The 24,357-nt window shown below is 35.3% G+C and overlaps 2 protein-coding genes across 6 annotated transcripts in view; both read right to left on the reverse strand.

The window, feature by feature from the left end:
• The window catches only part of LOC123680242 (protein croquemort-like), a 28,176-nt gene extending 20,239 nt beyond the window's left edge, over positions 1-7,937 (reverse strand). The window contains exons 1-2 of one of the 2 annotated variants that reach the window (XM_045618034.1): positions 7,732-7,937; positions 3,426-3,479 (exon numbers count right to left, since the gene is read on the reverse strand). In XM_045618034.1, coding sequence (XP_045473990.1) covers positions 3,426-3,445 — 20 coding nt within the window. In that variant the 5' untranslated portion in view covers positions 3,446-3,479; positions 7,732-7,937. The remainder of the gene's footprint in view (positions 1-3,425; positions 3,480-7,731) is intronic. The other variant, XM_045618036.1, reaches the window with a different exon arrangement.
• Positions 7,938-12,844: 4,907 nt separating this feature from the next.
• Positions 12,845-24,357, reverse strand: part of LOC123680652 (protein croquemort-like) — a 41,005-nt gene continuing 29,492 nt past the window's right edge. For all 4 annotated transcript variants that reach the window (XM_045618650.1, XM_045618651.1, XM_045618653.1 and 1 more), the window contains 5 exons: positions 22,624-22,824; positions 19,060-19,351; positions 16,944-17,146; positions 16,816-16,889; positions 12,845-13,860 (listed from right to left, as the gene is read on the reverse strand). In XM_045618650.1, coding sequence (XP_045474606.1) covers positions 13,584-13,860; positions 16,816-16,889; positions 16,944-17,146; positions 19,060-19,351; positions 22,624-22,824 — 1,047 coding nt within the window. In that variant the 3' untranslated portion in view covers positions 12,845-13,583. The remainder of the gene's footprint in view (positions 13,861-16,815; positions 16,890-16,943; positions 17,147-19,059; positions 19,352-22,623; positions 22,825-24,357) is intronic.

A 24,357-nucleotide genomic window follows, 5' to 3' on the forward strand; every position in this document is an offset into this window, starting at 1 on the left:
CGCATTTGGAGTGAAGCTAATCCTCAAGTGTATGTCGAAACACCGTCACATCCAGAAAAACTGACTGTTTGGTGCGCTTTATGGGCTGGTGGAATCATTGGTCCGTACTTCTTCAAAAACGATGATGGCCAGAACGTTACAGTCAATGGTGATCGGTATAGAGCCATAATTACTAATTTTTTCATTCCTGAATTGAACAACCATGCTGTCCAGGAGCTGTGGTTCCAACAAGACGGCGCAACATGTCACACAGCTCGTGCCACAATCGATTTATTGAAAGACACGTTTGGTGACCGCCTAATTTCACGTTTTGGACCTGTGAATTGGGCTCCAAGATCTTGTGATTTGATACCGCTAGGCTACTTTCTGTGGGGTATGTTAAGTCATTGGTCTATGCGGATAAGCCACAAACCCTTGACCATTTGGAAGACAACATTCGCCGTGTTATTGCCGATATACGGCTACAAATGTTGGAAAAAGTCATCGAAAATTGGACGTCCAGATTGGACTACATCCGAGCCAGCCGTGGCGGTCATATGCCAGAAATACTATTCAAAATGTAATGCCACAAGATTATCTTGCGGATAAATGAAATTCATGTCAATCGAATAATCCATCGTTGTTTTATTGCAATTTAAAGTTCTATAGCTCTAAAAAAAAGCACCCTCATTACTCCTTATTCGTTCCCTGAGTGTGATCCCTTGATGACTCGCAATATTTTCATCTCTGTGGTTCTCATTATTCTTTTTGTTGTTGATGTCTCGGCTCTGGTTTATGAAGCATGTGGGAGAAAAAGTGTCACACACGTTTTGTAGATTCTAGTCCTTCTCTGTAAGCGCATCACTTTGTTCCTCCACACTGTATCTCTCAGATAGCCGCTGACTGTCGATGCTTTTATCGTTCGTGCAGAACAGAGCAAAGTTATATTTCTGAAATTATTTGGATATCTTTTTTCTTCTTTTTTGTGCATATATAGGTATATACTTGATTTTCATTCATCTGGGATTGTGCCAAAGGTTATAATCTTCTGGAATAGTTGCGTGAGTTATTTTTGTGACTTTGTTCAGACAAACTGCAATTTTGGAAATCGCCGCTTCAGCTGGACGAAACACGATAATCTTTAAGCAGTTTATTTTATTTAATCTCTGTTTTATCAGCTGTACCTGAGGAAGGTGTCATCAACCATGACTCCAAACCATATCCATCATCCTCTATTAGTAATGCGTTGGATTTTGTATGCATAATTTCGGTAACTTGGGAATTTTTCCAAATTCTGGCGTTTTGCAGGTATGCGACCAACTGACATCAACGCTTGTGAACATTCAACTGATATCACATGTCCCTTGAACAGTAAGGGTTGGCTTGTTTTCCGGTTTATTTATTCGTTCCCGGGTATTATTGGTTTCAAAACTTTCGTCAATGCAATTAATCCCTCCAATTATTGTAGGGAAAAGTCATTTTAGCAAAATTCCTTAGCCTGCACAATTTTATCAGGCGTAGTGGGAAATTTTATACACTGATTGACCTTCTTAATGATTCCACTAACGACAGTACTCACGGTTAGCGGCACCACACTTTGTGATAACTCTGTAACTCTTTCTGGTCACAGATGGCGCTATTGGCGTTCGCGCCACTCTACTTCGGTCCCGGCGTATTTAAAGGGGTCGTTGCGTTGCAACAGGTTCACCTCTCACAATGACGTGAGAGGATGTGTCTTGGGCAGAGATCACTGGATAGCCTGACTGATGAGTCCACCAGCGATCTCGGGACAGTTTCTGTAAGACTCAAGGATGACCGACGCGAGACTGCGGGAGCGGGAAATAAACTTTTGTGTGATGGAAATCAACGGCGTTGAGCAGTAAAATTTCTTCTTCTAATAAACTGCCACTTTCATACATCCTTTCACTTCAATAAATAATCTGCCACTAAGCAGATGCATCAATGTTGAAGGATTTGTTTCAAACTGAAAGTAAATGGTGATTTTCTTTCATAACATTTTACTCCAGTTGAGGGCAAATTCCTATGGATTATTTTTGAATATTAAAATAGAAGGTTTTTTTTATTTGGTATTATTACAGTTTGAAGGATTTGCTTCCCTAAAGCTAATAGGTTTCCTTCTTTTTATTATTACAGCTCATGGGATTGCCTAATACGAAGAATTTACTCATGATAGTTGTGATAAATGTAACTGACGCACACTCATTCGACATTCTTCAAATTGATAAATTATGTCCTCCATGCTGGTAGTAGAAGTTTGGACTTCTTCCAAGACTTGGGGATCAATATTTTATCGAAGCCATCCCAAGCACCAAATTTAAATACTGACAATACTGTCAAATTGGTGAGGGAAATGACTGGAAGGGAAATGATCGTGGTGCCTTTTCACAATCCAGCGCAATACTTGGTAGAACGACGCCGTTCGGAATATAAATCTGACCATTCTTTGGCGATACTACGCTCCGCTCCAGAGATTTGAAAGTCTCATGTCTATAAGGCAGCTGTGGAAACTGGAAAGGTACGGTTTCCTCGGACATTCCGTCGACCATCACGTCTAGGCCGTCTGCTGTTGAGAATAGCGCTCGACGCCTGAAGTGGTTTGCTAGAATTAGGAGGACTGTACTGTGACTGATTTATTGGTAGGCTACATACGCATGTGCGGTGCCGTCGATCACATCGGTGCCTTGTACCATTATGAGAGTATTAATTATTCAACGCTCAACTGCAGGATTAACCACATCAGATTAAAACGGTCAAGCCGTGGCTATACACTGAGAGGTCAGGCTCCACCCAGCTACGTAATTTCAAGAATTACGGTTGGTGATGGTAAAGTCCATGAAACGTGACGGTCGATGGAGCTTCTGAGTCCGAGGAAACCTTACCTTAACCTGATCCTGAGACCTGAGGCAATCACGATGTGAGACTCACAGTCTTGCTCAACGTTTGTGGTTGCTGGCATGTTGGTCAGACAACAGCCACCAATACGTGTGATGTTGAGTGACTCCCATCTCACGTGCAGTGTTGCAGCAACGCTGAGCGAATGACAAGTGCTGAGGGCCCTCGATACTTGGGAGGAATGTGGTGATTCTTTGAGCATTCTCTAAAAAGGGTTTAAAACCCAACGATCTTTTGCACCATCTCCCAGACTCGGATACAGTTAATCCAATCAAGTTGCTCGAATCGGGATGTCACGTGCAGATACTGAACATCTCATTTTGCCGAAGTCTAAGCATGTACAAGAATGTATTTATCAGCTACGCGGTCCTTGACACCTTAGTATGTTCCTCTAACCAGACAGTTAAAATTTCTTTCAAATGTTACCATTTCCTATATGATGTGAGGCTACAACAATGCCAATTACTTAAGTTGATGGAATTATTTTTTTTTACAATTATATTTGGGATTAACTTCTTATTCCAACAACTTACCTGAAACAGTTCCCTCTCATATGAGACCATGCACTTCGATACCATCCACAGAATCTGTGAAATATCTCGATATTATAATTTGTAGGAATATGAAAAATCCATATTGAAAATCCAATGACCAATCAATTCGTTGATTGTTACTTGAAATCTATGTAAGTGTTAAAAATGACATGAAATTGAACATATATGATTTTGTCGATGAAAGCTTTTTCTACAAAAGTGCGTTTTCAACTCTTTTTCCACGCGCATTTTGAGTCACAAAAAGTCATTTCCCACACAGTGCGGGAAAATCCCCTGATATTTCTTTTTCGAACACATATGCGTGCGGAAAAGAAACAGTAGTGGATTTTTCCGCACGCAAGTATTGAAAAATAAAATGAATTGTTGTCTCTATGCAAAGAACGACCAATTAACGTCAAGAATGAGGTACCTATATTAACAACATGCAGAATATTACGTCTGTAATTCATGTGTATGTGAATAACGGAAGTTTCGTAAGGGAAAGTACCACTTTCCGCACTTATTAGGAAAATAACTATTTTTTACAATTGTCCGCTTTCTACACTTCTCCCGCACACATTTCTAACCCCAAACATTCACTTTCCAACACAGTGCGGGAAAAACCTGTGTTATTTCTTTTCCGCTCGCGTATGCGTGCGAGAAAGACCGCTCCGTGACGTTCGATCAAGCAGTTGAGTGCGGGAAAGACACTTTTCGCAAAAGTTAGGAACAACATTTTATCTACAAGCGCTTGAAATAAATTGACACTCAAAAGATTTGGTCTTTTATTCCCATACACATGAACGACAGACGTAATTCTGCATGTCCTTACCATAGTTATCTCATCCTTGACGTTAATTGGTATTTCTGTGCATAGAGACTTTACAGAATGTGATTTATTCTATAATACTTGTGTGCGGTAAAATTCACTGCTATTTCTTTCCCACAGAAAAAATAACAGGCGTTCTGACTTAAAATGCGTGCGGAAAAAGAGTTGAAAGCGAACGCTAGTAGAAAAAACTTTTATCGTGGTGATTTGTTCGTTCGAATCATTTTTGTGTTCAATTTCAGTTATTTTTTGACGAGTTGATCGATCTATAAAAGTTTTATGGAATATGTAATCCGCAATTTTTAGTACATTTATTTCAGTAATGACATGACGACACGGATGGCGAATCCGTGATGCCAACTGTATATCCAACTTGAGAACACACACAAAATCTGGTAATTTCTATATTCTGATTGCGCGTATTTATTTCAATCGTAATTGGTTTGTATTGTTTTCGAAATGATTTTCATGTCATGGACTCATGTTAATCAGCATTTATATCAAATATTGATCACATAAGTATTTGAATTCATCATAATTAAACTTCCAGAATCGGAACGTCTAGAGTAAAATGCCGAAATTCTTTCGTAAGCAGAAAAAAAATCGTTTGACAGCCTGGCAAAGATATTCTCCTTTGATCGCTGACGTCATGCCATTGTTGAAATAAAAGAAACTCTAGTAATCAATTTTCAATCAAATTTGAATATAACTCTTCGAGTTTCTGAAAGAAAACACTAATTTTTCATTTAATTTTTGGATTATATATATATTCCCAATGAAAGCTTTGAACATTTAAAGGCAGCTTGAGAAATATATTCGTTGAACAATTACGATAGCTTATCATTATAAATAATGAATCGAAATTAAGGTTGTTATACAACATTGAAGCTCGAAAATTCAGTTGAAGTATCTAAAGGTTGAAATCGAAAATTTAGACAACAAAAAAAAATCATAACAAAACTGGTACTAAAATATTGAATACAATACGTAGAGTTTGAGTTTGAAAAACCTTTTTTCAATCGAGCATTCGTTTTCATAACAAAAATTAAGTCTCACCTCAAGACGAAAGGTATTTTTCTGTCAAGAACTGCCATTTTTGTAAACAAAGACCGGCCTTTGTGTTAGGCACTAATTCAAACTCTCTCAACTCATTGTATAACAAGGAAACTTGAGGTAGTACTGATATTTTTTCACGTTTCTCTAAAACCAATTATGACTAATTGTCTGACGTTTGTGATTGTTTTCATATTGGGATTCTAGTAGATTGTTCAGGTCTTTTTGTGCCGATGTCGCTGAATGTCCAGATTGAGATGGTTGGAGCCTTGTTTACTATCTGGAGATTTCTAGTTCCTGTTTAGATTTCGGCATTCATGAAGGTTAATTGTTTGTTGTATCCTCTACATGAAAGATAAAGCGAAAATATAATATCTCTTTCTTTCTTACAAGTTCAGCTGTATAAGTGCCTTTTTTGATTAAGAAAATGTCACTTTGGCACACTGGTTTTGGAATAGGAATATTCGCTCAATGAAATGAACAGATTGTCTCAATTAACAACGTATGAACCAATAAGAACGAGGTGAGAAAATCTGATCGGTTATATTTTTGGCTAGTTAGACTGAATTACAAAATTTCATGCATATATGTTCTTAAAAATGATATTTTCTGTTGTCAAATTGCGGTATTTCAAGAATAAACTATATATGTCAAAAATTAGATTTACAATATATTATAATATTATACAGAGTGTCTCAAGTTCGACTGCCTATTAGACGTTTCTCCATATTTGTGAACGATCAACATTTTTCAACCCATTCTTTGAGTTGAAGTAAGTTGAATATTAGTTATTTATAATACAAGTGCAGGCATTGATATTCTTCACGAGTTCAAAATTCAAAAACGAGCCACGAAGTGGCGAGTTTTTGAATGAACGAGTGGTAGAATGAGCCTTCTGTACGAGTATTATACATTATTTTCTCTAATTCATTGCATTTTTATTGAAATTAATGAAATATTTCCATAAATATCATTTAGTGATTTTCGCATAGAAAAATATTGGTTGGCAGAACTGATTTCTTCAAGGCAAATTGATGAATTGACAGATAAAGCCGTGGCGGAAAGTACCAACATATAATAATAAAATATAACCATGAAAACTGTGCGTTTCTGATATATTCTCGCACGATTTTGTTCTACAAGATGTGGAAGAATGAACGGAATAACCACAGAATTAGAGAAAATAATTTCGAATTGAATAGCCCGCTAACTGGACAGCTGTCACTTTTGAAACTGTCATCTTTTGACATTTGACAAGTGAAAACTAAAAATGGTAGAATACGCTCTTCAACAACGCAATGAAAATTCACTAAAAAAGTGGTGAACATTTTACAGTCACAGTTTGCAAAGCGCTTTTGGGTAGTCGTGATGAACCTTTTCGGCTCTCGATAGTGAAATTTGAGCTGTTAGTGATCTGAAAAATCGAAACCGTGTACGTCGCAAAAGAACAACTGAGAATACTGCTGCTGTGATCCTTAGTGTTTACGAAAAGCCATGTTTGTCGATTTCCCGTTGATCTTGGGAATTAGGCATTCCATATTACATTTCTGGAATTGATATAGACGAAGGTCATTTTCAACAAGAGGGCGCTAAGTGCCACACAAGAAACGAAACAATCACAATTTTGTAGGAAAAGTTTCCTGGTGTTGTCATTTCTCGAACAGGTGATCACAATTGGACACTGAGATCTTGTGATTTAATACCTTTAGACTAGTTAGGAAAAAGTGAAAGTTGAGGTTTCACAATCTATTCAAGATCTCAAACATGGAACTTTCATCGATTTATATTGAAATACAATCGTTTTTTCTTTTAATAACAAAACGAAAACTCTTATTGGAAAACCTTTAGTTCAACCATATAAGAAATTTACTGTTCACCTGTATAACACTTTTCGAATTGTTATATGTTATGGCATTTGAGTAATAACTTATATGGAAAAGACTTTATAGCAAAACATTTCCACATTCCGTTCTGATTTGAATTCTATAATCTATATAATCCCTTTTCTAGGATTGCGAAACTGAAAAATTAATTGATATCAAAGAATTAATTGATTGATTTCCCTCATTTTTTTATACAAATATTCGTTTCAGTTATATGATGAAGAGAACCCTGAAAATATAAGGGAATTTATAGGTAGGTATTAGTGCATAGTCTTAGGTATGAAATGAACTTAGGTATGAAATGAAAATCATAATACAAGTGAATTAACCACACAAAACTATACAGTTTTTAATGTTGCCTTTCTTCTAACACAAAAATCTTCATTGTTGAGGAGAAATTCCGTTTGTTATCAATATAGTGCAATGCTCGAAAAAACAAAGGAACCAAAGTTCTTTAAATACCAAGGTTATTGTATCACCACAAATGAACTACAGATATTGGTCAGCGCTCTTTATTGTTCTATACAGAATTATATCTTACCTTCGTCTTCCTTCTCTCTGAGATCTAGAATCCGCAATATTGCTGCACAAAGTATTCAATACACAACACTCAGATCCATAATGTTAAATAGTTCTTGTGGAGAAAATTGAATGATTGTTGTCGAGAGCTAGATAGAAATTATCTACTGATTGAGATAATGATTTACACGATGCTCGACCTCAGCTCGAAGTTAGAGGTTCCGTTCATGTTTATTTTGTTGGACAAACGTTTTTCTTAGAAAAATTACTTATCGAAATTGTTATATCTTAATTGATCTAACTGGGAAGAAAGTCTTTATCAACAATTTAGAATATGTATATCATTATTATTCCTTATATTGCGGAAAGAATTGATTTGGTCCATTGTGATCAAAGAAAGGATCTCTTATCTGGTATGATTTTGCGATATATATTCGAAGCTGAGATTCCAGAGGTAAATTATTTGGACCATTTTGTCAGTGGGGTGAGATAGAGCCGTCGCTAGCCAAACTGCCGCCCTAGGCAGAGACCCAATTTGCCGCCCAGATAGAAGTCAACGATTAAAATTGTGTATTCACCGAGAGACGAAAAAATTTAGGGCATCTTTTTTGGAAAATTTTGAAAATAATATAGGGGAAATATTCATCAACAAGAAACCAACAATTCCAAACCAGATAATTGAATTGATTTTAGTATGTATTATTATTGAGAGATTTTGTCCTTTCTCTTCATATTACTCGAATGACCGCATCCCTGTACTCTAATATTTTTTTATATTTTTCAGAATAATGAGAAATGGTCAAATGGAATCGTTCCTCCACAGTTTTGATTCCTCTGAGGAATCAATATTCAGGATGAAGAATTATGTAGGTATATGTACAACTTTGCTTCCACCGTTTTTCAATAGATGGCTGTAGCAGTAAGTGGTAGTCGAAATAAAGAGATCGTAGATGTCATACAATAAGCTAAGTATTAGTTAACATAACGCCATCGAAATATTATTCGATTTGTGTCTGCATCATAAAGTTATTCTCGATTAAACATGTAAGCTTGCGAGCAAAATTGTCTTCATTTGCGGGAGGTTTTTAGTTTCTGCTTTGATAAGAAGGAATCTGCGGCTGAGGCTCCTCGAATGCTCTCAAATAACTGTGGCGAGGCCGCTATTAGTGAAAGAACGTGAGGAAAGTGATTTCAACGCTTCAAGAACGGTGATTTTGATGTCGAAGTCCAGCATGGCGGTGGAAGAGAGAAGGTTTTTGTAGATGCAGAATTGGAGGCACTACTTGATCAAGATTCGTGTCAAACGCAACAAGAATTGGCGGGATCATTGGGAGTGACGCAACTAGCCATTTCAAAATGCCTGAAAGTCATGAGAATGATTCAGAAACAAGAAGATTGTGTGTCGACGAGTTGAAGCCGAGATCTGTTGAACGGCGTTGGTTTGCTTGTGAATAGCTGCTTGCAAGGCATAGACGGAAGGGATTTCTGCATCGCATTGTGACTGGAGACCAAAAATGGAGTCATTACGATAATCCCAAGCGCAGAAAAGCATAGGAATATCCAGGCAATGCTTCCACATTGACGGCCAAACCGAATATTCACGGTTCCAAGGTCCTGCTCGGTATTTGGTGGAACCAACTCGGCGTAGTGTATTATGACTTGTTTAAACCGACTGGAACAATCACAGGCGATCGTTATCGAACGCAATTAATGCGTTTGAGCCGAGCATTGATAGACAAATGGTCGCAATATAAAGAGAGACACGATGAAATGATTTTACAGTATGACAATGCTCGAACCTATGTTGCGAAAGTGGCCAAGAGTGCCAAGACATACTTGAAATTATTGAAATGGGAAGACCTACCCTACCCGCTGTATTTTCCAGACGTTGCTCCCTCGGATTATCACTTGTTTCGATCGATGGCACACGGCCTGGCTGACCAGCACTTTCGGTCTCAAGAAGAGGTAAAAAATTGGATCGATGCAAGAATCGTTTCAAAAGATGACCAGTTTTTTCAACGCGAGTTTCGTACGCTGCCCGAAAGATGGTAGAAAGTAGTTACCAGCGTTGGACAATGCTTTGAATCATATATGTTTAACCAGTTCTTTACAATAAAACCACGAATTTTGGACAAACCGGAGGAAGCAAAGTTGTACCCCTATGTATTTGATATAAAGCCCGAAACATCAAGGGGTAGCCCCAACAACAGAATAAAATTCGGCAAAGTCTATCAAAGGGAACGCCGACAAGCCTGATGAGTGTATGAGTTTCAGCATTGTAAAAAAGTACCATGAGGGAGATTACGCGTCACTGCGATATTTATGAGTATAAAGCATAATGCGGCTCCTTTGATAGTTTTTGATGTTAAATTTGTCTGTATTCCTTCTTTTTATTTCTGACTGAATATTCTGAACTTCCTAGAACATTTTTATAAAATTATTGCAGTTTTTGTAGACACTTTAAACTATCGCGCATCCACCTTTAGTTCAAATCCAGTTGTATGAATTCAATTCATTTCGCAACAAAATTATTTATTTGTTTTTAGTAAAAAAGTGCAGTAAGAATTGTTTATGTTCAAGTTCGATTATTATTGTCAAAATTGAAAAATTTTTGGTTTGTTGTTTGTTGTGGAAATATATGTTGAATTCAAAATTGAACTAGAATTGAGCATCAAAATGCTTTCAGCAATTACTAGGTTGAATGAATTTTTTTTCATGCTGGAAAGAGCTGGAAGGAAAAATATTTTCCATGAAAAAAATTCAAAAGATTTCTAGTGGGTATCCTTTTATTATGCTTTAGAGTTCAGACAAATGTATCATTTTTTACAATAACAAAATCGCTTATTCAGAACTAATATCGAATCAGAGTCACTATTACAATTAAAAAAGAAATTAAAATATATTTTGCACCAAATTAGTTTATTGCAATCAAATAACAAATAAAACTTGTACCCATTAATACATATCACTAAACTATTCCATTCTTCATTGTTCATATAGGGTGATTCAAAATATACTGTCCATTCTAGGATTTCCACCCAAATGAAGAAACTTTGTTTATCAAGTCAGTTCATACAAAATTCTTTATTGAATTTTATCGCGATATAGGTAGGTACTTCCAATAGACATATCTATGCTGTGTAGAAAAGCCAAATGGAATAAATTCATTATATTGGTTTTTGTACATATTTGTGAAAAATTCCGACAGAAGTCAAATTTAGATTTTGAATTGGCATTCTTCTTCAACCCCCCAAAAAGACAGGTGCATCTCCCAATTTTTCAAATAGGAAGTGATACACCGTTTGAAAGGTGATTCTCTATTGAGAAATTATTTTCATGTTTATTGCAAAAATCCAAATAAAAGAATAAAGTGATTAGCGAAACTTGAAACGATATCAAAAACTGAAATGTAATAAAACATTTAGCAAAAAAAATTGAATGTTAATGAAGTAGATGATCAAATAATTCACCGCGAACATCTTGGCAACATCCTAAACTCAAATCGAAATTTCTTTCAAAATTATTCAACATCTCAGGAGTGATAGACCTAATCGAAAGCGATATTCGAACTTTTACGTCATTCAAATCAAGGTTTTCAATTTTGTACCCAATGTTCTCCACATATCCCCATAAAAAGAAATCTAATGGGTTAAGATCAAGGGATCGAGCTGGCCATTTGATAGTTCCTTGCCTTCCTATTCATCGATTTGAAGATATTGTGCGAAGTACTTCCGGACATTGCGTTAATGTTAAGAAAAAGTGCACTCGTTAGAAAACAAAACGTGTACAGGATAATATTGTTATCGTGCATGTCCAACATCCAATAATTTCGGAAGCAATATAATTTATGAAAAAAGAATGAAGAGACCGATGTATCACAAGCGCTTACTTCTCTTTTGAAAAATTGGGGGTTGTACCTGTCGAAGATGGTTGAAGGAAGGGTTAGCATTTTACGAAGAAGAATGATAAGTTGAAATTTAAATTTGACGTGTTTCGGGATTTTTCCATGAATATGGATAGTAATCAAGATAATGAATTTATTCCATTTGGCCTTTTCATGATGTATACAGGGTGATTCTCCGGGATGGCCTTTTAGACAATTATAAAAAGCTAATCATAATTTTGAGCTAAAAATTTGCATATTGGGGTTTAAGACAATGATCCTTCTCCCTAAAACATTTTCAGATCTCTACAACTTCCGGTTATATCGGAATTTGACTACTACTTCCTCATTTCAAATGGCACACTCAATATATCATTGTATCATAAGATAGCTTTTTTGACGACAATTTCGGCAATATGCCATACCTTGGGTGAAAACTCAACGGTTCTTGAGTTAATGGGATTCTTATGAAAAAAATTATGGCGATGAGGACTCACATTCTTTCGAATTTTTTGGCAGAAGAAGCTTTTTTTGAGAACATTTTCTTCTATTTTGATTCTGCAAATACGTAGTATTATGAGACTGTTTGCGGTTGGACCAAAAATGTACAGGGTGTTTATAAGAAAATCATAAACTTGGACAACTCAAATTCATCAAAACTCAAGATTTCCAAATAAGAACCTATATTTTTTATTACTTCAGTCAATTTTATGTATAAAAAGGTGGGGGTTACTTGAGCAAACCATATACGTAAATGAATACTTTGAGAGATATCAAAGAATAACCTCAAATGAGGAAAAACCACAATTCCTCACTAGTTGTAGTAGTCTGTGAAAACACAGAAGGAAACTAAAATTCCATGTTTGAATAACCAAATTTTATATTTCATGAATTATAACTAATTTTCCGTTAGTATTGTTGAGAAATTCATAAACCAATACAATTTTCAATTTCGAATAATTCATTACAATTCTTGAAATGTCAAATTTGGTTATGGAAACATCGAATTTTAGTTTCTTCCTGTTTTCCGGAAGTCACAGACTACTCCACACAGTTATAAATTGCGGTTTTTCCTCATTTAAAGTTCTTCCCCTATAACTCTTGAAGTATTCATTTTAGGTATAGGGAAAAACATTTTTTTTTTCGAAAAAAGCTTTTTCTACCGACAATTTTTTTTTTATAAAAACCCTATTAACTCATGAACCGTTGAGATATTACCCAAGGTATGGCATATTGCCAAAATTGTCTTCAAAAAAAGCCATCAAATGATGCAATAATATACTGGGTTTGCAATTTGAAATAAGGAAGTAGTAGTCTGTTTCCGGTATAACCGGAAGTTGTAGAGATCTGAAAATATTTTAGGGAGAAAGATCGTTGTCTCAAACCCAATGAGCAAATATCCAGCCTAATTCAAAATTAGTTTTTCATAACGGCTAATAGGTCATCCCGGTGAACACCCTGTATAGTAGGATAGTAAACCCCGATTATCAAAGTCGCTATGCTCCGGATTAACTGAGCCAGTCTTATAATCTATCAAGGACCTGATTTTAAGGGATTTAGAATCTATGCTCTGTATTAACCGAGCTACAAACCAATTTTTGCAATTTTTTTCGTTGCACATCTATTTTTTACCCGCCAAATTGAATTTGTCGAGTAGGTACATAGTATTTTCATAGAAAACTTTTTTTTTATCTAGACTCCGAAAGAAATTTCAATATGATAGAGAAATGCAACAATTATTTACATGTTTAAAAAATTGATTAAATTGAATTTGTATTATTATATTATTACCTAAGATAACTGGGGTTGTAATATAAGGATAATTAAGAGTTGCATTGGACTCTATTTCGACTCATTGACCAGCTATGGTATCTAATACTGGATACCATTGAGGAAAGTTCTCATGAAAAAACCGTTGTTCTTTTTAACAATTTTCCATTTTTAATCATAATCAGTCATTTTTCATGAAATTAATTGGAAAACCCAAATCTCTAAGTATTTCGGTTCAATTTTGACGATAGCAGGTTCAAGTTTTCAGAATTACAAGTTCTATTATCACATTTTTTCTTTCCGCTTCCTTTCATATAGTTATAAAAAAACATCATTTGTAAAAATAAACTTATACCTATTAAAACAACTGAAATAATTTGAAATATCAAATTTAAGTGGAGTGCAATTCTGAGAAGAATCAAATTCTTCGTATCCATCGTAATATTCACAACAAACCAGAACACTGGGAACATTATTTCTGGAACATCCCTGTATAGGCTGAAAATAAATGATTCAATTAGAAGAGGTTGAGTGACATATGTTTACATTCAATCTGATTTATTTGACCTCATCAATTTTTTCAGAAAAATTATTTAGCCAAAATAATTTTGGATTATTATTATTTTGCTAATACGAAAACAAATGTTTCAATTTTTGACTTTCTATGTACGAGTAATACCTAGTTTTTAAATTTAGTGAGCTATGAATATTACGCTACATTTTCTACAACTGCTATGGAAAGGAGCATATTCTTTACTAACTGAATTTCAAAACAATGTATTACTCATACTGTGAGAAATATTATTCCTCATGGCATTTTGTCCACACCTTGCTTGATAGACCAATGAAGACTATTGAAAAGTTGTTCCTATAGAAACGCAACAAATGCATAAATACTGCCAACGAAGGCCATTTTGAATTGAATCAGGTACATAACTTGTACTCGCCTTCAGGATGGTGCCACAAACTTTCACACTCGTGAGAAAAGTTGGACTTTCCGCACTTGTACAATAAATTAGGTGTACAACTTTGCTTCTGCTGTTTTGCAGTAGATTGCTGTAGCGGTAAGTGGTAGTCGAAATAAATAGATCGTAGGTGTCATATAATAAGCTTAGGCATTTGTAAACATAATACCATCGATATATTAGTCGATTTGTGTCTGCTTCATGAAGTTATTCTCGATTAAACATGTCAGCTTTCGAGCCAAATGCTCGTCATTTGCGGAAGGTTTTAATTTTCTGCTTTACTATGAGGAAATCTGCGGCTGAGGCTCATCGAATACTCTCAATCAAATACATGAAGTGAGACAGCTATTAGCGGAAGAATGTGCCGAGAGTGGTTTCAAAGCTTCAAGAATGGTGATTTCGAAGTCGAAGACCAGCATGGCGGTGAAAGAGAGAAGGTTTTTGAAGATGCAGAATTGGAGTGATTACTTGTTCAAGACTCGTGTCAAACGGAACAAGAATTGGCGGGATCATTGGGAGTGACGCAACAAGTCATTTCAAAATGCCTGAAAGTCATGGGAATGATTCAGAAACAAGGAAATTGGGTGCCGTACGAGTTGAAGCCGAGAGATGTTGTACAGCGTTTGTTTGTTTGTGAGCAGCTGCTTGCAAGGCGAAGACGGAGGTAATTTCCCGGACATGCTTCTACATCGATGGCCAAACCGAATATGCTCCGTATTTGGTGGGACCAGCTCGGCGTAGTGTATTATGACTTGTTAAAACCGACTGGAACAATCACAGGCGAACGTTATCGAACGCAATTGATGCGTTTGAACCGAGCATTAGACGACAAACGGACGCAATACAACTAGACACATGATAAAGTGATTTTACAGCATGACAATGCTCGACCCCATGTTGCGAAAGTGGTCAAGACATACTTGGAAACGTTGAAATGGGAAGTCCTACCCCACCCGCCTTATTCTCCAGACGTTGCTCTCTCGGACTATCACTTGTTTCGATCAATGACACACAGCCTGAATGACCAGCACTTCCGGACTTATGAAGAAGAAAAAAGTGAATCGATTCGATGACCAGTTTTTTCAACGCGCGATTCTTACGCTACTCGAAAGATGGGAGAAAGTATTGGCCAGCGAAGGATAATACTTTGAATCATGAATATATAAACAGTTTTTCACAATAAAGCCTCGAATTTTGAAAAAAAAAAAGGGCGGAAGCAAAGTTGTTCGCCTATATACTATTCTATGGACACGCAAGAAATGCTTAGATAGGTATGGTCAACGAAGGCCATTTGAATTGAATCAGGTACATTATTTCAATTTATGCAGTTGTAGGAAAAGTATAGTATTCAACCTGTAGAGAAAGTCCCTTTCTCCCTCGTGTGTTTGCGTGTTTTTGCACAAACTTCCACACTCGTGTGAAATGTTGGACTCTTCTCACTTGTTGCACAATATACTTTTCCTACAACTGCTATGAAAAGTAGCGTTTTCTTCACAGCTTACTCAATTTCAAGACTATGTATTGCTCATACTATGGAAAATATTATTTCTCACGGCTCTTTGCCCACACCTCGCTTGGTAGACCAATGAAATTGTGATTTTGAGTCGTTTCTATGGAAACGCAATAAATTAGCACATACTTTCAACGAAGGCCATTTTGATTTGAATCAAGTCCATTACTTGAATTATTGAAATTTGTGGAGTTGTAGGAAAAGTATAGTGTGCAACAAGTGGAAAAAGTCCAACTTTTCTAGCGATAGTGGAAGTTTGTGGCACGAGCCTGAAAGGCGAGTGCGAGAAAAGGACTTTTTCCACATGTTGCACACTATACTTTTCCTATAACTGCACAAATTTCAATAATTCAGGTAATGGACTTGATTCAAATCAAAATGGCCTTCTTTGACAGTATGTGCTAATTTATTGCATTTCCATAGAAACGACTCAAAAGCCCAGTTTCATTAGTCTACCAAGCGAGGTGTGGGCAAAGTGGCGTGAGAAATAATATTTCCCACAGTGTGAGCAATACATAGTTTTGCAATTGAGTAAGCTATGCAGAAAACGCTACTTTTCATAGCAGTTGTAGGAAAAGTCCTTTTCTCGCTCATGTGTTTGCACAAACTTCCACACTCGCGAGAAAAATTGGACTTTCCCCACTTATTGCACAATATACTATACTCGTATGTTGAAACCGAAGCCATGGCGGCCATTTAGCTGCGATTGTATTCATCGTGAATGGTATACCTTCCTTTTCACATTCAAATAAACATCCATTGATTTCTCTGAAAATAAACTCTTTTTTTATATAAAAATGAAATCTCTTGTTGGAAAACCCTTTGTGTATGCTTGCGACTTCCATTAGAACTTATAAGTCGTTCACAATTAATGAGTTATGAGTGAAATTGAAGGGACCTGAACGTCAACACAAGTTGGTTACTTCATGTAAGATAAAAGCTATTCAAAATTAATTTATATTCAACAAGACAACCTACCTTATACTAGGATTTGGCTCTAGATACAGATTCAATTGGACAGCAAATTTCAAATCAACTGCTACACCAGTTCTCTGAAAAACAAACAACTTTATAATGAATTTCTATTAGAAAGTTATTACCATTACCTGATTTATTAACATTTCTACTCTGTGAATATCGTCATTTGGTTTCATACCCTCTATGTCATTTATGTATTTGGGATCAGCCTTGTTGAAATGGGGTAGTGATATGTAGGCCGGGATACCAAATTTACACTTGGAATAATCGAATACACCAAATTTTAAACATTTTCTGTTACACAAACAAGTATTTTCTGGGTGAAATTTACCTGAAATTAATTCTGGATGTAACTGAAGAAATTTTGAGGTCGGCTCCTAGGAGTCCAAATGAAATTTAAATGTTTTTATGTTTTCCATCCCTACTGTCCTAGGCCTCTGAGAGACTTCTCAGCAGGGAAGCCGCTAGACATTTTGGCGCCCCGGCAAAATGAAAATTCGCTGCCCTGCTTTGCCTATTTTATCTGAATTTAATTTGCAGGAGAGTGTTATTTCTCTCAGGCATCTTTTTAATTTCATATGAAATCGTATTTTTCAATTTGAAATCACCTGATCGAATTTGACGTTTGGTTCATTTCATCAAAAAACGCTCTGCATTTTTCAAAAGTACGACGCTCTATATTGAAACGGCGATTTTGCATGGACCTTGAAATTAATATTTTATAAAACATCTCAAATCAGTCACGGTTACCTGAAAAAAATTTATATGGTTTTGCTTAATCGATCAATATGGAATTTTGTATGAAAACAAATTGTCATTTAACATCAATATGCAAATTCTCATATTTATTGAATTTGTATTTTTGGCAATGAGGGATTTATTGAGGAGGTGTAGTATATTCTTGCTGAGATCCAGATACTTCTTAGATCTCGCTGTATCGAAGTTTAGAAAAACTTTGTGCAATGATCAGATTTAGATTTTATTGAGGAGGATCCTAATGATCTATTGTGTCGCCCTCCTTTTATCCTCTTTATACCGTGATTTACAGCTCGCCTTCCAGTTCCAGAGTTCTGATGAACATTATCTGGGATGGCTTCATTGAGACCAATTCCTCACTTCTACATGTTTCTTGTCCAAAGCAGGTTTTGCGTCTGCTAGCAATGGCGAGGCTTTCAGTCACCAGGTGATCCGGATTTTCTTCCTCCTCCTCACAGAATCTGCAATCGTCCTTTTCTGTTAGACTCATTCTCATGAGGTGTTTCCTAAGGCGACAATACCCTGTGAGGAATTCAGTGAGGAGGTGTAGCATATTTTTATTATAATCTAAATACTTCTCGGATCTCGCAGTATCAAAGTTTCGAAGAAACTTTTTGGACTAATCCAAACCAGGAAGATTCCGCCAGAGTATTTCTTTTTCGGCTTTTTCCTTCTCCTGAAACTCTTTCTTGTAGATACCATCTTAGAATTCGGAAAGATACAAACTAGGAAATTTTTAGCCAGAGAGTTTCTCTTTCGGTTTTTTTTTTCTCCTGAAACTCTTTCTTCTAGGTAAATTTTTAGGCCAACGAAAGGAATTTGTGCTCCTTTTCTAGAAAGTGGGCTCTTCATTTCATTGAGTTTCCTTCGGTGCTTTAATATCATAGAATCAATGATATGAGAGCTCAATGCTTTGATTGCAGTCTGACTGTCAGAATGTATCAGTGTATCACATTTCTGATAGTTTCTTACTAGGTTTATTTCCACACATCTTTCGACTGCAAGTTCAAGTTTCTTTTCAAATGTTTTTGAGTATATAAACCTCCTTGAAGGACGGATTCATCATAAGCAAATCAAACAACGGCTCGAAAATCAAAAAATACAGACATTGTGATGAAATTATATAGCAATTGGTTCGGAGAATGAGCACCCAAAAATCATTAATTTGTGTTCTCGTAAAAATCTTAGCTTTCTTAGGCGTTTAAAATTTTTTTATTTTGTTTCAGAAATGTAATTATTTTGAACTATATTTGTAAAACCTACATTATTATTGGATTGTAACATAATTTCAAACACAGAATAATTCGACCAAACTGTTGATAGTTTTTGGTTTTGTGTGAGTTCTGAAAACTAATCAAATAACATCGTCTCCGAGAAAGAAAAATCAATCGCAAGTTACAATCTGATACTTTTTTTTCGTATAATAAATCACTATTTCAGTACTTCAGAGTATTAATTGAAAAATATTTCTGAATTAAAAAAACCTACCATTGTCTAAGAAATTCTCTGCTCCTATATACCTGTTGACTTCTATTCCATTCCATATAAATGTTCCATTGTAGTCCAAAATAACTCTTCTGCAGAAGTCTGGGAAGAAAAGGTAAACAAAATCTTTTGACAAATGCTGCGGATATAGTTCCATAGCAGCTTGTAATTCTCCACAGTGATCGTCATAATCGCTTCTATTTCTGAAATTCCACATGTATATCTTTCCAAAGGTAGTATTTCCTCTACCTGTACCCATATTGAAGTCACCTTCGTAGCTAGCAGAAGCATTCCTCTGAAAACAAATAAAGATACCTTATATTAATCTAAGAGGAATTCCATCAAGTGAAAATCGAGTCAAAGAAATTTCGTATTGTATAGGAACATTGAAATAACGGGTTGTTTTTTCGAGGAATTTAACTTTAAGTTGGTATTACTGTTCAAGATGGCGACCGATTTAACAGCTGTCAAGTGATTTATTCTCAGTTTGGTTTGGCAATTCATCATGAATAGACTCACGCTTGAACAACGCTTGCAAATAGTGCAATTTCATCTCGAAAATAATGGTTCTGTGCGGAATACGTATCGCGCACTACATCCATTTTATTTTGTTTAGCGATGAAGCGCACTTCTGGTTGAATGGCTACGGCAACAAACAAAACTGCCGTATTTGGAGTGAAGCTAATCGTCAAGTGTATGTCGAAACACCGTTACATCCAGAAAAACTGACTGTTTGGTGCGCTTTATGGGCTGGTGGAATCATTGGTCCGTACTTCTTCAAAAACGATGATGGCCAGAACGTTACAGTCAATGGTGATCGGTATAGAGCCATAATTACTAACTTTTTCATTCCTGAATTGAACAACTATGCTGTCCAGGAGCTGTGGTTCCAACAAGAAGGCGCAACATGTCACACAGCTCGCGCCACAATCGATTTATTGAAAGACACGTTTGGTGACCGCCTAATTTCACGTTTTGGACCTGTGAATTGACCTCCAAGATCTTGTGATTTAACATCGCTAGACTACTTTCTGTGGGGCTATGTAAAGTCATTGGTCTATGCGGATGAGCCACAAACCCTTGACCATTTGGAAGACAACATTCGCCGTGTTATTATCGATTTACGGCCATAAATGTTGGAAAAAGTAATCGAAAATTGGACGTACAGATTGGACTACATCCGAGCCAGCCGTGGCGGTCGTATGCCAGAAATCATATTTAAAATGTTATGCCATAAGATTATCTTACGGATAAATAAAATTCATGTCAATCGAATAATCCATCGTTGTTTTATTGCAATTTAAAGTTCTATAGCTCTAAAAAAAAACCTTTATAAGCTGAAACCAAGCTGTATATGTCGAGTGTGCAAATACTCTAATTCTGTGGCTAATCCGTTCATTCTGCCACATCTTATAAAACAAAATCGTGTGAGAATATCACATATTCGCACAGATTTGGTAGTCATATTTTATCATTATATGTTATGTTGGTATTCGAAAATTTCGACGGATTTATCTATTCTCCTTCAAATTTGTGATACAGAAAACTGTTCTGCCAACCCACATAACTGTTTCATCATCTATCGAAGACATGGTTATTTTCTATTTGAGAGTGAATTTGTATTTTGGTAGCCTGAACAATGAAAGTCATTTTTTTCTACCAGACAATATGAATAAAGAATTTGTATGTTAAGTTTCACAAATATATTTATGGTGTTTTAGAGACGGAAGTGTAGGTTACATCTATAAACTTTTGAGGGATAGCAGGATTAGTCCTTGAGACTTTCTCAATAGCAAGTCCCAGATTAGGTTGGTTCTCATACATACATTCCTATCATACATAGGTTAATCCAATTTAATTACTTATGCTTGCCCAAGTCATTAGAATGTTAATGAATCTTCTTGGAAATCTTATCCGATCTCAATAACTTCTACAAGGTCATAAATAGACTAATAGCTCGAGATGAGAATGTTATCAAAACTAATATCTATATATAAGGAAGTGTTATTAGTTCCAGATGAATTCTGTATTTGCAAGTAGGTCTAAACTTACGGCAATTATAAAAAAATCCTGAAAATTTAAAGTATATCTTTTACACTTGATGAAAATTGAGCCGAGATTAAACCATCGGATTAATATCAAAATAAATGATCAAAATGAATATGTATAGGGTAAAACAGAGAGAGAAGACGCAATTCGATAATTGAAAGTGAAATATACTTACAAAATATTTGGTGATATACTTGGTAAGTACCTAAAAAGATTGCAAGGTGTTTAGTTTGATCCACTATTAATTAGAAATCCGCTAAAAATCGACGTTCTGACGAATTTAGTTTGAAGTTGGGTTATTATAAAAGCTATATTCACTAAGCTAATTCTATCTTTCGAAATTTTTTGTAACCTAAACAGGTGCGTCATCTACTCCATGGGTTTGAGACAGGTGAGGCATGATATTTCGGGACATATGACGCATAATAGTTTTTTATTTTCAGACCCAGAACACTTACTTTTTACATTATATTCAAAAAGAAATCCCACTTTGAGCATTCGAAAGGTCAAAGATGTATCCATGTCCCGAGCTGAAGGTATGAACAAAGAAGGGCGCATAAATATTTTGAGCTTTTGTCTGCACAAAACTAGACTGATTGCAGATAAAAAAAGATTGGTGAGGGAAAGAGTAGGAAACCGTCAGAAGAATTAACTTTCAGAAAGAATAATTAGAAAAACATCACAAAAGACATTGAGAAAAACATACCCAAGAAAGTTGATAACAAACAACCTTGCTAGAATAAAACTTGCAAAACGACGTTTGGCGAGTTCTTCCACTGAAGTACGATAGAAAACGATTCCATAGACGACGAAACTTTTGATGAAAATTAATGCTTAGGTTGCTTGGATCTCTACGAAAATACCAAATCTACAGTGGAATCGCAGTACGTGGAGTAACGCAGTGGGCATTATGACACGTGCAAATCCTTTAAAAACTACTGTATACCCTGTGGGAATAAAACAATTGCCGAAAAGTAAGCATGTTATGTTAAGCTCCTTGAGCAATCTCTCCCAAACCCAATGCGTCGTCTCACCCATAGGATGCAGGAGAGATGATCGAAATTAGAATCAGAATAATAACAAAAAAATTATTTACGATTTTAGGACGACGATCAGTTCAAAACAGTAGATTTCCCGCGCATTTTACAAAAAATTCGTCAACTCTCCCTGTTTTCCTATATATCAGTGAAACGTAAACTCGGGGTCATTTATTCCAAATAAAATAAAAAACAAATTTCTAAAATTCATAATACCGAAACTGTAAGAGTTAAAATTATTTTGTCGTAAAAGAATTGTTTTGAGTGTTATCTTTGCAATATATGATTCTTATTTTCTGAATATATGATACTTAAGTTAAGTCTTCGAAAATAATTTATTTTATTTCAAATCCCAAATTCATAGCTTTGGCTAGCTATGAAGATCTTTGCCAATTGTCCACAATCGATTCAAGACCTTAAAGATGGAATTCGTGAAGTTATTGAGGACATACAACCGCAAATGTAACGTAAAATTTCTCACCTGATAGAACCAAGCAAACTTTTCAAAATCAGGAAAATCACCTAATGGTAAATATCTGGAAGTAGTTAAAAGAGTATCTTCATATCCCTCGAACAACCATTCCTTCGCTGGTTTCGTTAGATGATGAGGGAAGGTGTTAAGTGTCATCGACAGTCCTTTTTGCAAGAAGTAATTCCAGTTTCTTGATTTATCAGAAGCTATCTGAAAATATAGTATTCAAATTCAATCAAATGCTTTGGAACTTTGCATCTGAGTCGACCAAAGGTATTACAGTCCAAAATACCATGGCAGCTAGTGGTTACTCATGTTCTTATTCAGAAAATGTGTCATTTTTAGTATTTTTTTTATTAGGTACCTATTATAATTGGCCAATGGCAGTTTATCAAAACATTGCTAATTTTTTGACAGGTGGTTACTCGAATAGATCCTCCTTATTTGGACACAATGATAGTTACAGGATGAATGTCGAAAAAAAAATCTTTCATAAATATCAAAATAATGACATTATTATGCAAAAACCTTCACTATCAGATGTACCTTTTCGATTTGTACTTTTTTGTCTAGAAATACAATTCCAACTGAGAAAATATTAAAAAAAAAAGAAAATAAACATCAATTATAGAGAACTACACAATTGAGTAAATGGCTAATAAATCAAATAACTGAATTAACATCAAAACAAGCGCATTTGTGATTTTTGATATAATTTTACCCATCAGTGTTTTGCGGTTCAAAAACCATCCAGATTTCACTAACTTGCATTCGAGAACACCGTAAGCTAACTGAATAGACGAGTTGATAATGCAAATCAACATTTACAAATGAAAAAGCAATTTTAAAAAATTCAATTCTAACTGTCAGAGATAGTAGTATTTGGTCGTAAAATACTCTTATTGAGTATTATCCTTGATTCTATTTTTCTGAATATGTGATTGATGATTAAGTAGTTGATTTTTTTATTTTCTACATTTTGAAACGTAAACTGCGAGAATTTCAGTGTAATACTTTTTCCATGAAGGACTCTAAATCTTTAGATATTGTTGACAATAATAATGATAATAAGCGCGAATGTTTTCTAGAAGTACAATTCCTAGTGACAAAATAGTAAAACCAACCAAAAGAAGAATAAAGGATACAAAACTGTATAATTGGGTAAACGGCTAGAAAATTGAATAACTAAATTAACATAAAGACAGATGTACAGTTCGGGAACTTGGTAATAATAATAATAATAAGTTTATTCGTTCCAAAACTACAAATAAACTAAAAAAATACTGTGGAGTTATGCAATGACAACTGTGTACAGCTATTTTAAATCAAAATTAAATTCACCCAAAAAACTAAACCAAAATGAACAATTTCACCATCTATTCCTCTTCAATTCTTATTCTAATCATCATTTTCTTTGTCATCATCGGTATTTTTTTTTCTCTCATTATCGGGTGTGTATCGTCTTCATCGGTGGTAGGTACATGTTTGGGAATTTATAGAGAATCCTATTTATATTTTCTGATTTCAATTTATATTTTCTAATTTCAATTTTTTCTCATCATTGTCTTATAGGTCAAAAAAATTACTGAATGTATAAACTAAAAACTTGTACATAGATAGGTGTACAACTTTGCTTCTGCCATTTTTTTCCGAAATTCGGAGCTTTATTGTAAAAAACTGGTTATACATTTATTATTCAAGGTATTGTCCTCTGTTAGCCACTACTTCCTCCCATCTTTCCCG

The sequence above is a fragment of the Harmonia axyridis genome, chromosome 5, assembly GCF_914767665.1.
Source record: "Harmonia axyridis chromosome 5, icHarAxyr1.1, whole genome shotgun sequence".
Lineage (NCBI taxonomy): Eukaryota > Metazoa > Arthropoda > Insecta > Coleoptera > Coccinellidae > Harmonia > Harmonia axyridis.